At 52.4% G+C, this 14,098-nt stretch overlaps 2 protein-coding genes across 2 annotated transcripts; one reads left to right on the plus strand and one right to left on the minus strand.

The window, feature by feature from the left end:
• Window positions 1-1,923: 1,923 nt before the first annotated feature.
• LOC120641403 (glutamate dehydrogenase 2, mitochondrial) lies at window positions 1,924-5,531 on the plus strand. Its single transcript, XM_039917507.1, has 9 exons — window positions 1,924-2,451; window positions 2,582-2,695; window positions 3,460-3,681; window positions 3,786-3,860; window positions 3,958-4,074; window positions 4,285-4,535; window positions 4,741-4,816; window positions 4,916-5,002; window positions 5,096-5,531. The coding sequence occupies exons 1-9, from the start codon at window positions 2,344-2,346 to the stop codon at window positions 5,279-5,281; spliced, it is 1,236 nt and encodes a 411-aa protein (XP_039773441.1). The 5' UTR covers window positions 1,924-2,343; the 3' UTR covers window positions 5,282-5,531.
• A 4,111-nt stretch (window positions 5,532-9,642) lies between these two features.
• On the minus strand, window positions 9,643-12,182 carry LOC120641404. The gene is made up of 2 exons (XM_039917508.1): window positions 11,889-12,182; window positions 9,643-11,377 (listed from the first exon to the last, which is right to left on the minus strand). The coding sequence occupies exons 1-2, from the start codon at window positions 12,033-12,035 to the stop codon at window positions 9,917-9,919; spliced, it is 1,608 nt and encodes a 535-aa protein (XP_039773442.1). The 5' UTR covers window positions 12,036-12,182; the 3' UTR covers window positions 9,643-9,916.
• Window positions 12,183-14,098: the final 1,916 nt, after the last annotated feature.

Here is a 14,098-nt window from a genome sequence, read left to right on the forward strand (position 1 = left end):
TTGTGGGGAGCGCGGGAAGTCTCGTGACATTCGAATGTTCAGCACGGGCCAACCTTGAGACAAAGCTAGTCTTTTGTCTTGGCTCCTGAGATCGTGAGCAGGCAAAACCACTCCCCATTTAAAAACGCTCTTTGAAATCCACGTGTCCCGCGTGGCAATGAGGTGGACCTGGTTTGAGTGCTTTTCTTGCGATGAACCGACGATGACTTAGAAATTAGAATAGGGTTATCCATCCATCCATTGACATGAGAGCTGGGAGCACGATTGGGATGAGGATCTGACTATGAGCAGCAGCCAGCAGCAGATGACGCCGCGGCGTCGGTGCGACGCGGCGAGGCGGCCGCGCTTATCCGCGAGACCGCGACCAGCCTCCCAGCCACCCAGGCTCCCAGCTTCCACGCCTCCACCTCAGCGTGGACGCGGCGGCGGGCCGGTGCGCCGCACCTCCCCCAGTTAACATCGGGAGCCCATGGAGCGGCGCGAATCTGCCGGGGTTTGACCCCGTTTTTTTATGGAGCGAGGGCGCGCGGCCTGAGACGGGGACGCCGGCGGCGCTTGCTTGCGTGCACGCGTGGGCTCCCATGGCCACGCGCAGCCGGGAAGCAATGCCATCCGTCCGTCCGTCGACCCACCCGTCCACGTCCACGGGCTCGAATTGAACTGCGCTCTGCCCGCTGGCCTGGGCGGGCAGCGTTGAGTCGTTGGTCACGCAGGTGCAACCAGGTCGTCAGCATCTACACGTTTCGGCAACGGCAGGGTGTGGGTTTGGTAGACGGTCACACACACTTCAGTTTACCCGATCCCGATTCATCCACGATTACTACGAAAGTGAAAAAGGGGTTCATTTCCTTCAAAAAAAAAAGAAAGAAAGAAAAATGAGTTCATCCACGAAAGTGTAAAGACCAGCGTGCTCGCGAGATGGAGCTCCACACGATCTGGCGTCGGGACCACACGGGAAAGGGTGTTCTTGGCATGTGATCTGCCCCCACAGAACCCCGGGGAAGTGGGGGCCTGAGGCCTGAGGGCACGCCATGGAACTGCCGCTGTCTAGCCAGATACGGCCACATTAACCCCGTTCCATGGCTGCGTGATTGCATCCGTCCTCCGGCTCCACCCTGCCTGGCTGCCTCCATTTGGGCAGCTCCTTCCCAGGGTAGGCGCCTCCCGGAACGAGGAAGATCTCGGCTCTCGCCTGCCTCAGATAGCCAGATGCCCCCGCCCCTTGGCTGGACATGGGCAGGCACCGCCCGTCGTCCGCTTTGGCCTCGCTGAAACCGTGCGCCTACGCTGTCGTACTGTGGCAGGAGCAGGAGCAGAAGCCGGAGCGTACCAGACGACAAGAGACCACACGAGAGGTGGCGTCGCAGCGCCCGGACTTGACATTGGCAAGCACGTTGCCGTGTCAGGGTGGTGCCTTGAGTTGACGGCACGGGCTGCAGGCTGCAGAGAATCCCGTGGAATCAAATCCTGAGAGAGAAAAAAAACACAAGACGCCAGACTTTTCAGTTTCTGACGGGTGAGGTGAAGCATTGGAACGCAAAAGGAGGCACCGAAAAGGTCGGGCGCGGCACGGCACGCACCGGGGCACCCATATGGGCCCGGTGTCGAACGGGACCCACAAGGAAACGGAGAGAAGTTTGTACTGGTAGTAGTGGCCGAGGAGAGAAGCAGAGTCCAGAGAGGCATCAGGCTTCAGGCAACCAGTAACGGAGCACGAGCACGAACTCCCCCCGAAATTTCCTAATCAACTCGCCATCTCCGTTCCCTATCCAGCATCGGCGCGCGCGACTAGTGAATTCGCGTTGGTAGCCAACAACCCCCTTTCCCGCCCGGAAGACGTGCTGCTGCCTCCAACTCCGATCCAAATCGAGTTCCACTCGCGCTCCGACAACGTTTGTTGCGAGCAGAGTTTCCTGTCTGACCTCCGAACTCCTCCCTCCCTCCCTTTCCTTCCTTCCCCCAAGAGTTCCAGATCGTCAAGCCAAGCCGCTGCTCAGCCCCGGCGCGTCGATCTTATCCCTCCTCTCCTCTCCTTCCAGCTCCCGCCCCCGCCCGCCTGGATCCACCCTGCCTCGCTATTAATACCGCCCGTGGCTCGCGCCTCCGATCTCCGTTCCCAGGCCTCTTTCTCCTCGCTCCGCGGAGGAAACGCGCCGCCTGCAAGCCCGCGCTCTCTCTTTCCCATTGCCGTTTTTAGCTCGCCCTCGGATCTCGCTCCCGTCGCGTGCGCCTGCTGTGTCCCTGTCGGCGCTGCTACAAAGGCGGGCCCTTTCCGCCGGCCGGCCTCTCCTGAGCCGTGATCTTTCCTTCTCCTCCTTGGACCCCGGAGGAGGTGCCGCCGCCATGAACGCGCTCGCCGCCACCAGCCGCAACTTCCGCCGCGCCGCGAGGCTGCTCAACCTCGACCCCAAGCTCGAGAAGAGCCTGCTCATCCCGTTCCGCGAGATCAAGGTGGGCATCCCCGCGCGGTTGCTCGCGCCCCCGTCTTTTCTGTTTTCATGAGGATTGTTTCCGTCCGTGTTGACGGCTGATGCCTGGTTGGCTTGTTTGCGCATGGGTCTCGCCCTGTTCGTCGTCGCAGGTGGAATGCACCATCCCCATGGACGACGGCAAGTTGGCGTCCTTCGTGGGGTTCCGCGTGCAGCATGACAACGCTCGCGGGCCGATGAAAGGCGGTATCCGCTATCACCCTGAGGTGAGGCATCTCCCCTGATGCGATTCTGTTGTTTGATTATGTCTAAACATGCTAAGAATAGCTGCTGTAGCCAACTAGCCATTGCCAACTTAGTTCATTGCTTCTTTTTGGTCCGGTTTATCTGCAATACGATACAATACTTTTCTGTAATTTAATTTGGGGTATTTTTACTGTATATGTTGTCAACAGATGATGTATGAATCGTGTTCTTTTTCGTTATGAAATATCTCTTTTCGTTATGCTTATATCTCTGTATGCTTATGTTGGTCACTCAGCCCAAACTGAAAGAATGACTTGATTTGTATTTTTTTCTATTTTTTTTGAACCACTCTCTAAAGACCTTGGATGTCCAAAATTTTTACTTCCTTACAGGCCAATGCAACTCTATTCCATGAATAATTTTGCTGAAACATATTCAAAATTTCTTCCGGGAGGTCTTGTCTGATTTATCTATTTTGAAGAACTCTATTTTGAAGTTGTTATGATGTTTTTTTCCAGGTAGTAAACTGAATACATTGTGGCTGCTTGGGTTAAACATGTGACTAACCAACTGATGTCATCATTTTCTTTTAGTAACAGAAGGCACCGTTTTCTTTTCTAATGCCATTCCTAGGTGTTTGTTCTTTTGTTCTACATTTTTAAAATATTGAGCAGGAAAAAAAAATCAGATGCAGAATTTCTTGTTAACATTCTGTCTTGTATTTTTTCCCCTTGATCCAATTGTTTGACTGGCAAACAATGATTTTCATTGTTCGGTTTGACAGGTTGATCCAGATGAAGTAAACGCACTTGCACAACTGATGACATGGAAGACAGCAGTTGCAGCAGTACCTTATGGTGGAGCAAAGGGAGGGATTGGGTGCTCTCCCGGTGAACTAAGTAGAAGTGAGTTGGAGCGGTTGACACGCGTATTTACACAGAAAATCCATGATCTTATCGGGACTCATACAGATGTCCCAGCTCCTGACATGGGGACCAATGCACAGGTGAGCCTGGCGTTCCTTTTGTCATTGTTTGTGAGCACTTTCATTTTTGCTATGCTCAGCCATTTCCCCTAGTCATGGCACCAACTTATCCAATTATGATGCAGACCATGGCATGGATGTTAGATGAGTACTCGAAGTTCCATGGCCACTCCCCTGCAGTTGTCACAGGGAAGCCAATAGTAAGTGAATAAATATTAGTTACTACAGCAAGTTACTTTGTGCAAATAAAGTCTTTACAAAGTATGATAAGAATTCATTTTTTTTTTGTTATTGTAGGATCTCGGTGGATCCCTGGGGAGGGATGCAGCCACAGGGCGGGGTGTGATGTTTGCTACCGAGGCTCTCCTGGCTGAATTTGGAAAATCCATTTCTGGATCGACTTTTGTTATTCAGGTGGGTCATAGTGGACTCCCAAAGTACTTTTATAAGATGGTAAAAAGAGAATAACATGTTTAAGCTTAAACAAGAGCATGAATTCCTGCTGTTTTCTTAGAGTGTTGACAGCAGCTCAACTAGCAAAATGTGTTTAATTACTATGTGTACGCTATTTTTCTATTTTGCTAGCACAATATATACAGTCCTTGTAATCTGTAAAACTTGCAGGGTTTCGGTAATGTTGGTTCATGGGCCGCTCAACTTATCCATGAGAGGGGTGGTAAGATATTGGCCCTTGGGGACGTGACAGGTTCAATCAGAAACAAGGCTGGCATAGACATACCTGCTTTGATGAAGCACAGGAATGACGGTGGTGCTTTGAAAGATTTTCATGGCGCCGAAGTTATGGATTCTTCTGAGTTGCTAGTGCATGAATGTGATGTTCTTGTCCCCTGTGCCTTAGGTGGTGTTCTTAACAAGTAAGAACCAGTAGTCCTTGTCTATTGTTACTTTCATTAATTTTCTGTCAACAATTGTTGCTCATTAGTATGGCTTTCTCAGTACCTACTGACCTGAGAAACTATGCCAAGCTTGTTATGAGTCGAATAGTCTGCTTATGATTCGTTTCCTAGTTTAGTAGTATAGACTCAAGGTTGCTGATTCGGCCTAATTGATTTTGTGAAGGGACAATGCTCCAGATGTCAAGGCCAAGTTTATAATTGAAGCTGCTAACCATCCAACTGACCCAGAGGCAGATGAGGTACACAGAAAAATTTATAATAAATACTATCTATGAGATTATTAGGAACGCAACCAATTTGGCAACCATGTATTCTGATCCCCTGACTCGTATATATAGATTCTCGCCAAGAAGGGAGTAATTGTATTACCTGATATCTATGCTAATTCGGGTGGTGTGATAGTTAGCTACTTTGAGTGGGTTCAGGTAAATTAGCTGTACATTCTTCGCCATGTTATTGCACATGCTGCTTCCTTTGTTTTAATCCAACACCTTCTTTGCACTATTTTGATGGTGCAGAACATTCAGGGTTTCATGTGGGATGAAGAGAAAGTGAACAAGGAACTAGAAAAGTACATGAGAAGTGGTTTCCACCACACCAAGGCCATGTGCAAGTCTCTAGATTGTGACCTTAGGATGGGGGCATTCACTTTAGGAGTTAACAGGGTTGCTCGCGCCACCCTCTTGAGAGGCTGGGAGGCATGATACCATTAGTGACATACAGATTCATCATATTCAACATTCAATAATTCATGTCCAACAATGTTGGATGTTAGATGACCAGTGTTTGATCTGCTAAAATTCATCAGAAGTGCTTGGAAGGAGTCCAGTTGAAATAATATTCTAGGTGCTGTGCTCGTTGTACCTTCGTTTTTCATCAATACACTGTCCTGGGTTGCCAATGGTTATTTATCCAGTTTCTGGTGATGGTTAATGAAAAAAATTATTTAAAGCATTTTGATGTTTTAAAAAATTATTGTCTATGTCGTGGCTATAGAAGGAGGGCCACAGCTGGGTGGCGTAGTGCACCCGCCTAATCCCAGAGGGTGGTTACTCGGGGAAGCGCAAGCGATTCGTCAGATCTACTCATGAAGCAAGAACACTCGGGGATTTAGAGTGGTTCGGGCCGCCGGAGCGTAATATCCTACGTCCACTGAGAGTTGTATTGCTCTTGTGTCTGTGGATGAGTCTATCCTCCGCCTCTAAGTCCTTTTTTCAGACCTCCCCCCTTCTCTAACGGGCGTCTCCCTTTTATAGCGCAAGGAAGACGCGCACACAGGCGTTGGACCCCGACAGGTGGGCCCAACAAGGATGTATAGTATACCACAAAAAGACTTTAATGGTGCTACAGTGGTTGAGAATATCTCTCCGGATACGCTTCATCGCACTGTAGACTCTCTGACCGAGGGGGGTCTTCACCTGTCCCATCGGCGAGGCGCCCGTTGAGGCAGTGTAGGTTGCGGCGTAGACTGTTGGGTCTACCGCGTAGGCGTCATGATGGGCAAAGCCGAGCTGTCGTATCCAACTGGCGTAGCAGATTGACGAGCGATGCGTGGGCGGCGCCAGCGGCTGCTCTGTGCGCCTTGGTAACGTGCGATCAACAGTGCAACCTGGCAAAAGTCGCCTCGGGCACTGCTGTGGCAGAGCGCACTTACGTCTCCCGTATTGAATGCGGTAGGTGGGCGAATCTTCTCATGGAAGCTTCGCGGCCGCGCGCGTGCCTGCGCCTGCGGGCACGTGGCGGCTCCAGACCTGCCCCAGGCGAGGTGTCTATTCCCTCCCCGCTGAGGGGTCCGGATAGTGTATGGGGGTCCGGGACCCCGTGGGAGGTCCGGGCCCCCGGCTGTTAAGGCGCGGAGCTCCCCTCCTCAGGGACACGTGGCATCACCGGACCGTCCCAGAGCGGGTCCGGGGCCATCGGCCTGGTGAGGCAAGAGCCGGACCCGTGGGGTCCGGCTGCTCTGCCCCTTATGGCGTAGTTACGGATGACTACGCGAGTCCTGCCTTGTTGCAGTAGGAGTGAGTATCCCTGCTACAGGGTACCGACAGTGGCCCCCGGGCCCACCTCGAGGGAGGTACGAGCCCGCAGGTGGGGCCATTATCGTGACGTGTTCCGACGCAACCTGGTTGCGTTGGTGTGCTCATGTCGAGAGCGGGTGCTCCGGACCCACTGGAGGCCAAAGCACTTGTTGCCAGATTCAGGTACTAGAGCACTCTCCGCAGGGCGGCGAAGGTGCAGGCTTAGGGTACGGAACCAAGCTAAGCGGATGCACGGACCTCGAACCGCCCAGGGAGCGAGCACCACTTCCCCGGACCCGGCTCCAGGCGACCGTGGCGAGCGGTCTCCGCCGGAGCGGGCCACCGGAGTGGACTTGAACGACCGTGGCGAGCGGTCTCCGCCGGAGCGGGCCACCGGAGTGGAATTGAACGACCGTGGCGAGCGGTCTCTGCCGGAGCGGGCCACCGGAGTGGACTTGAGCTGTCGCCATCGATCCAACGAGATACGTCACCGGACCTCGTGGTAGGGCATAGGAAACCACGCCTTATACTAGAAAGGAGTCCGGACCTCTAGGTACGGCAGACTCGGATACTAGGGTACTCGTAACAGGGCAGTGAAGTGCGTAGGCTTAGGTACATTACCAGGCTAAACGGTTACGCAGAACTTTTCCACCCCAGGATACAAGCACCACTTCTTCGGAGCAGGTCCCTAGGAGTTTGGACCGCCTTCCAGCTAGAGGGGGTGTCCCAACCTGACCACAAGCCAGCAACTCAATTTGGATCGTTAGCGACCAAAAAAAAGACTCCGCACGGGAGAAGGAAACATGCAAGCTGAACGAACGAGTGCAATTAAGTTAATGTAAAGATAAGACAGAGGAAGCAAATTTTCTTTATTACTTGATTCGTGGTGTACATCAGAGGTCGGGATTACGAGGGCGGACCTCTACTGCTCTGGACCACTCGCCGGTGTCGCCTGTTTGTGCGATGAAGCCAGAGGTCGGGTTTACAAGAGTGGACCTTTACCGCTCTGGACCACACGTAGGCACCACATCATTACAAAAGAGAAACACGCTCAATCCTATCTAGGGGTAACCTACAGCTGTCACCCTGTAAGACATGCACGTTCCTGACCGGAGTGGAACTGCCACTTTAGGGGCTCCTCAGTCGTTGGAGGCGAAGGCGCCCTGGACGTGCCTGTACAGTATCATCCAGCATCACCTCGGGAGCTTGCAGGGCCCTTCCCAGCACAATAACTATTTCATGCTCAGATAGCATGAGAACAACTTCTTTGGCTTTGAATGGGAGTGCCCCAGCCGTCGCCGGCTGCCGTCGGAAGCCAGCCCGATGGCCGCTCATAGTGAGCTGAAGCCAGCTTGACACCCTGGCGCAGCAGAAGGATGGGTGCTCGTTTGGACGAGCACGGAGCGCGGAGAAGGGCAGTCGTTCGCCGGCTCCACCTTGGTGTTGGCACAGGGCCCCCGCGCCTTGTGGCGGAGGTCGACGCCTATCTGCAGCAGCTCCAAGGGAGGCTTGAGCCAGGCGAGGGAGAAGGCGACAGACATCCTTCCCGAGTCACAGCCGCCGGCTCCAGGCTCCATCTTGAGAGGAAACCTTGAGCCGATGGTGTGCTGCCGCAGGAGACCCCTGGTGGTTGCTTGAGAGAAAACCTTGAGCCGACGCTAAGGTGTTGTAGAGTGACGCGCAGCAGGCGTCGCTGCCGCGCACCACCGCGCCGGCTTTGAGGTGTCGTAGTGGCGCCGCACAGCAGGCGCCGCCGCCGTGCGCCACGGCACCGAAGGGCACTGCCGCCTCGGTGCCGGGGCATGCGGCGTGGGCGACGCCATGCCTCTCTTCATCTTCTCGTCGTCGTTGCAGAGGATTAGCTCAACCTCAGAAGCCTGGAGTGAGAGCGGAGATGTGACCTACGCCTGCGCGCATCCCCACGGACGGCGCCAGATGTCGTGGCTCTAGAAGGAGGGCCACAGCCGGGTGGCGTAGTGCACCCGCCTAATCCCAGAGGGTGGTTACTCAGGGAAGCGCAAGCGATTCTTCAGATATACTCATGAAGTAAGAACACAAGAACACTCGGGGATTTAGAGTGGTTCGGGCCGCCGGAGCGTAATACCCTACGTCCACTGAGAGTTGTATTGCTCTTGTGTCTGTGGATGAGTCTATCCTCCGCCTCTAAGTCCTTTTTTCAGACCTCCCTCTTCTCTAACGGGCGTCTCCCTTTTATAGCGCAAGGAAGACGTGTACACAGACGTTGGACCCCGACAGGTGGGCCCAATAAGGATGTATAGTATACCACAAAAAAGACTTTAATGGTGCTACAGTGGTTGAGAATCTCTCACCGAATATGCTTCATCGCACTGTAGACTCTCTGACCGAGGGGGGTCTTCACCTGTCCCATCGTCGAGGCGGCCGTTGAGATAATGTAGGTTGCGGCGTAGACTGTTGGGTCTACCGCGTAGGCGTCATGATGGGCAAAGTCGAGCTGTCGTATCCAACTGGCGTAGCAGACTGACGAGCGAGGCGTGGGCGGCGCCAGTGGCTGCTCTGTGCGCCTTGGTAACGTGCGATCAACTGTGCATCCTGGCAAAAGTCGCCTCGGGCTCTGCTGTGGCAGAGCACACTTACGTCTCCCGTATTGAATGCGGTAGGTGGGCGAATCTTCCCGTGGAAGCTTCGCGGCCGCGCGCATGCCTGCGCCTGCGGGCACGTGACGGCTCCGGACATGCCCCAGGCGAGGTGTCTGTTCCCTCCCCGCTGAGGGGTCCGGATAGTGTATGGGGGTCCGGGACCCCGTGGGAGGTCCGGGGCCCCCAGCTGTTAAGGCGCGGAGCTCCCCTTCTCAGGGACACGTGGCGTCACCAGACCCGTCCCAGAGCGGGGAGCGGGTCCGGGGCCGTTGGCCTGGTGAGGCAAGAGCCGGACCCGTGGGGTCCGGCTGCTCCGCCCCTTATGGCGTAGTTACGGATGACTACGCGAGTCCTGTCTTATTGCAGTAGGAGTGGGTATCCCTGCTAAAGGGTACCGACAGTCTACAACTGATTCGAATGCAGTTCCTGTATCATGTCATTCTTATTGAAATTCTGGTACGGGTTTGAAGACCCCAGATGTGAATGAATTGCAAAAGGTGCATAATAAACTTGAATATTCCAGCAAGATACATTTCTAGAAGATATTCACATGAACCGACAGTTTAGATAAAGCATATAACTGCTACGAATCTCATAGTTCATTAATAAAACACATTAAAGTTATATTCTACCCACTGCATTTAGCAAATTCTAAAAGTGTTCTTAGGCTTACGAGATGCTTCAGGGAGCCCAAGTTTTGAAGCTATGCGTTCGCCGCCGCCGGGGTCAGACAAGGCAGAGCGAGCAAACAACACGCCGGATCATCTGGTATCTCCTCAGCTGTCACTGGGTATAGTTTGCGAGCCTGGATGCTGTCCTGGTCAGCAACAGATGCTGGGACAGAGCAGCCACCGGGAGTCACTGGTATCAGCTTGGGTGATGTAAATGAGACCTTACGGCCTGCCTTCTTTCCAGCAACTGGTGTAAGAGCAGAGCGGTTGGTAGCCACCGCAGCCCGTGTGCACGGCCGGCGATGGCCCTTGGGTGTAGCTGATGGAGCCTTGCCACCATCCTTCTTTCCTGCGGTAGGGACAGAGCCCGCCTTGCGAGGCTGACAAACACTCTTGTTGGTTGCATATGGAGCCTCCTCAACACCATCCTTGTCAGCAACCATCAACACAGGAACAGAGCCGTCATCAGCAGCCACGAGCACCAGCTCGCGAGCCTGGCTGCTGGACTCTGGTGAAGTGGACGCTCTGCAAATGTCATCGGTCTTGGCCACGAGTGCCAGGTCCAAGGATGGAGCGCTGCGGCCGTCCTTGTTGTCTATGGCAGGCGTTGCCACAGGCACAGGCACGTCGGTGGTGGTGACCAGGGCCAGCTCGAGAGGCTGACCACCGTCCATAGGCGTAGTTGGAGTGGCCTCGGTGGTGCATGCCATGTCCATGATCGATGTTGTTGCAGAGCCATTGCCCATGATCACCAGTGCCAGCTCCTTGCCCGTGGTGTATGGAACCTCACTGCTGTCTTTCTGGCCTGGGACGAGTGCTTTGCCGGAGCTGTTGGTGGCCGTGGTCATCCCCAGCCTGCGAAGCCGGCCGCGGCGCTTGGGCGTCGAGGATGCTGCCTGATCTCCGTCCTTGTCGGCAACAGCAGCAGGTGAAGTTGGAAGAGAGTCCTCGGCAGCAGCCAGTCGTGCAGCGGTTTGACGCAGCCCACGACGCTTGGGCGTCGAGGACACTGCCTGGCTTCTGTCCTCCCCGTCAGCAACTGGTGATGCTGGAACAGAGTCCTCGGCCGCGGCCAGTCCCACCACGGCACGACGCCGTCCGCGGCGTTTGGGCAGCGAGGACGCTGCCTGGCTTCCGTCCTTGTTGGCAACAGCAACTGGTGACGCTGGAACATACTCCTGCGCAGCGGCGCGGCGCTTGGGGATAACGGACAGTGCCCCATCCTTCCTGGCGTCCGCCACCTCCTCGGATAAGCCCGCCGCGGCCTGCTCCACCGGGCGCTCCACATCCGTGTCCTCTTCGGGGCTGCGCAGGTACCGCTCCGCCGCGGTGCAGACGAAGAAGCCCTCGACGACGTGCTTCTTGAGGTAGTGGCGGAGGAGCCTGTCGTGCGCCGGCGGCACGCCGGGATGCCTGGCGCGGATGAAAGCCGAGATGGAGTCCTCCGACGAGCCGCCATCCTCGCACAGCTCGTCGATTGCCTCGCCAATCATCTGCAACCGAACGTGGCCAACAATATCAAGCGTGGTGATACGCGTCCGCCGTCCGCCCAGACAAATGGCTGATACGAACTCAATTGCAACAATGCAACGCCCTTTTCTCATCTCTCCAAAGAAAGAAAAAGAAAAAGAAAAAGAGGGGAAAATACTCCATTGTTGGGCAATCAGCGCTCAACGTTAGCATAAGCCATTCGGGAAAGCGGCAGTATCAGCATGGGTGGCTTTTCCATTGGAGATGCCATGTTTGTTGGATTAAGCACAGATTAATACAACAACAACAATAACATAGCATTTTTTCTCAAGCAAATTGGAGTAGGCTATTAAGCACAGATTAATAGGACAAATTAATTGCAGAAACAAAACCAACCACAAGCCGTACTATAATAAAGTGCGAAAATCTAAAGCAATATTTTTTTGAGGAATCATCCAAGAAAACAAAAGAGGAGCAGGGAGTAATTTGGGGGTGAGGTCCCGATCAAAGAATCCGCGGGGAGTAGACCGTTACCCAGCAATAGGGTGGGTGATCCGGCGTGGGTTGCCGCTGCTTCCGCACGGCACCCACCGGCGGCGAAGGCGGCAGCGTCTTCCCCTCCTCCATCTCCTTGTCCCGCTTCGCCGCTTGCCCCGCGTCCACCTCGACGGCGGCGGCCATTGCTAGGTGGTTGGATGCGGAAGATCGGGTCCCGCCGCTTGTTTGGGTGGAGTACGAAGGAAATAAGAGGAGGGTTTAACGGGGATAAGCGAAAGGCTCGGACTGCGGCCGGTGGCTGTGCTTGTGGTTGGGCCGGGCTCTTCCCTCTGCCCTGCTGTTCTTCTACTGCCTTTGATGGTGGTCACGGTCAGGCCTGGGAAACCCAACTTTTGTGGACCATACTGCCCTTGGTCATTCTCTCTCTTCATGCTTCCTTCTCCCTCCTCTGATTACTGTATTGCTGTTAGGGATGAAAATTACTGTATTGCTGCTGTTCATCCGGTGAGTTGGTTATAAATTTACAAGGAAAAATAGTCACTATGATCCTTCAACTTTACTCTAAGAGTCAAGTTGGTCCTTCAATTTCTAAAAAGATTAATTTGGTCCCTCAACTTTTGATTTTAGATCAAATTCGTCCCTATATTGATGTCTTGCTCCATAATACCATGAGATAGATGTGAAGTCATTTTTACCCTTAGCTCCTTTTTATACTCAATTTTCATTATTGTACAGTTGTAATTAATCAATAATATGCCACAATAGATCTATTATTCTGTCCGTTGGTCTGATGTCTCTCGTGTTCGTTGAAATACTATTTCGTGTTTAATTTAGGTCTAGATCATATAAAAATATCATGCACATGTTTGATTAACTTGTTGCACCACTGCTAAACATCCAAATTGTAAAGGAGAGAAAATAGCCAAGGGTAAAGATGACTTTTAGCATTAGTCTCATGGTATTATGGAGCATTCCATTAGTACAGGGATAAATTTGACCTAAAAACAAAAATTGAGGGGCCAAATTGGTCTTTTTGAAAGTTGAGGGACCAACTTGACCCTTGGAGCAAAGTTGAAGAACTTGTTGACGAAAAATCAACACACTAGAATCCGAAGGCAACTGTTCGCCAAGTTTCGGAAAGTAAACCAAGCGTGCCAGTCAATCTGACCTGTTGATTGACAAGAAAATAGGGTAAACGTTAAATTCGAGGGAATATCGACTGGAGTTCCGAAGATCCCTCACAGGCCATATCGGCAGGCGCTGCCCATACAGAAAGCGACAGAATCAGCTCGGTCAGCCGATTTGAAATAGACGATCGGCTAGGTCAGCCGATATGCGCGGGGAGCGTTGTAAAGATTACGAATGTGTAACTTAAACAACACTATCAGACAAACACTTGAAATAGATCTAATCGGCTATATAATATTTTGAATAAAATAATGCGATAAACAGCCGATCAAACATATTACAAGCTGGATAGATATCAATAAAAGCTAAAACAACAGGTAAAACATATAGAGCTAGCAGATATCGATAAATTGTGAATTAATCTAGACGAGACAACAGCAATACGCCCGGAAGTCAAAGTCTAAATATAATTCGATAACTTTTGGATAAATCTGAATGAAGCAACAGCGATGCGCCCGGAAGCTAAAGCTCAAATTTACTCGGTAAACAAAAATTTACCAGCAGATCAAGTCGCTCGAATGTGAGGCGTCCTTGATCAACTCGAAAGAACTCGCAGAAAAGCCATATTACTACTACTCCTAGGGCAGGAAAGTAAAGATACTTGAAAAAGTAGATGTGTTTTGTTGATCATGCGATAAACCTTTTACAATAGACGAGGGTACATATTTATAGCCTAGATAGCCTAACCGGTTACGGCACACAAAACTTTCTAGAAAAGAAATATCTAAACAAACTAATACCAACATACATAGATTCTAATTTTCTTTATATAGAATCCTTGATGAAACCTCTTGCCGATCCGTTCGTCCCTACGCTGTATACGTGCCAGCTTCCACGTTCCTTCTTTATTTAATCAACCATGCCTTCACGTGACCAGCTACCAGCTTATCTTTTAAATATTCCTTTCTTGCCGACCAATTAGATGAAGCCCATCTTTGCACGGGATCCTATCAACACGGCCTTACTCCTCCCATTTATCTTAATCGGCTTCATAATTCCTTTTTTTTTATTCCTTTTGCCTCCTTCTTCACGCATATAATCCGATAGTATATTCCACG

Source organism: Panicum virgatum, chromosome 7K (genome assembly GCF_016808335.1).
Source record: "Panicum virgatum strain AP13 chromosome 7K, P.virgatum_v5, whole genome shotgun sequence".
NCBI lineage: Eukaryota > Viridiplantae > Streptophyta > Magnoliopsida > Poales > Poaceae > Panicum > Panicum virgatum.

What these genes read in the sequence shown, in the direction of transcription:
- LOC120641404 (XM_039917508.1), bottom strand. Translation starts at nt 12,035, where the DNA reads ATGGCCGCCGCCGTCGAGGTGGACGCGGGGCAAGCGGCGAAGCGGGAC. An exon ending in ATCACCCACCCTATTGCTGG is followed by an intron (nt 11,378 to 11,888) that starts GTAACGGTCTAC and finishes GTTCGGTTGCAG; the next exon opens with ATGATTGGCGAGGCAATCGA.
- LOC120641403 (XM_039917507.1), top strand. Translation starts at nt 2,344, where the DNA reads ATGAACGCGCTCGCCGCCACCAGCCGCAACTTCCGCCGCGCCGCGAGG. An exon ending in GTATCCGCTATCACCCTGAG is followed by an intron (nt 2,696 to 3,459) that starts GTGAGGCATCTC and finishes TCGGTTTGACAG; the next exon opens with GTTGATCCAGATGAAGTAAA. An exon ending in TTGTCACAGGGAAGCCAATA is followed by an intron (nt 3,861 to 3,957) that starts GTAAGTGAATAA and finishes TTGTTATTGTAG; the next exon opens with GATCTCGGTGGATCCCTGGG.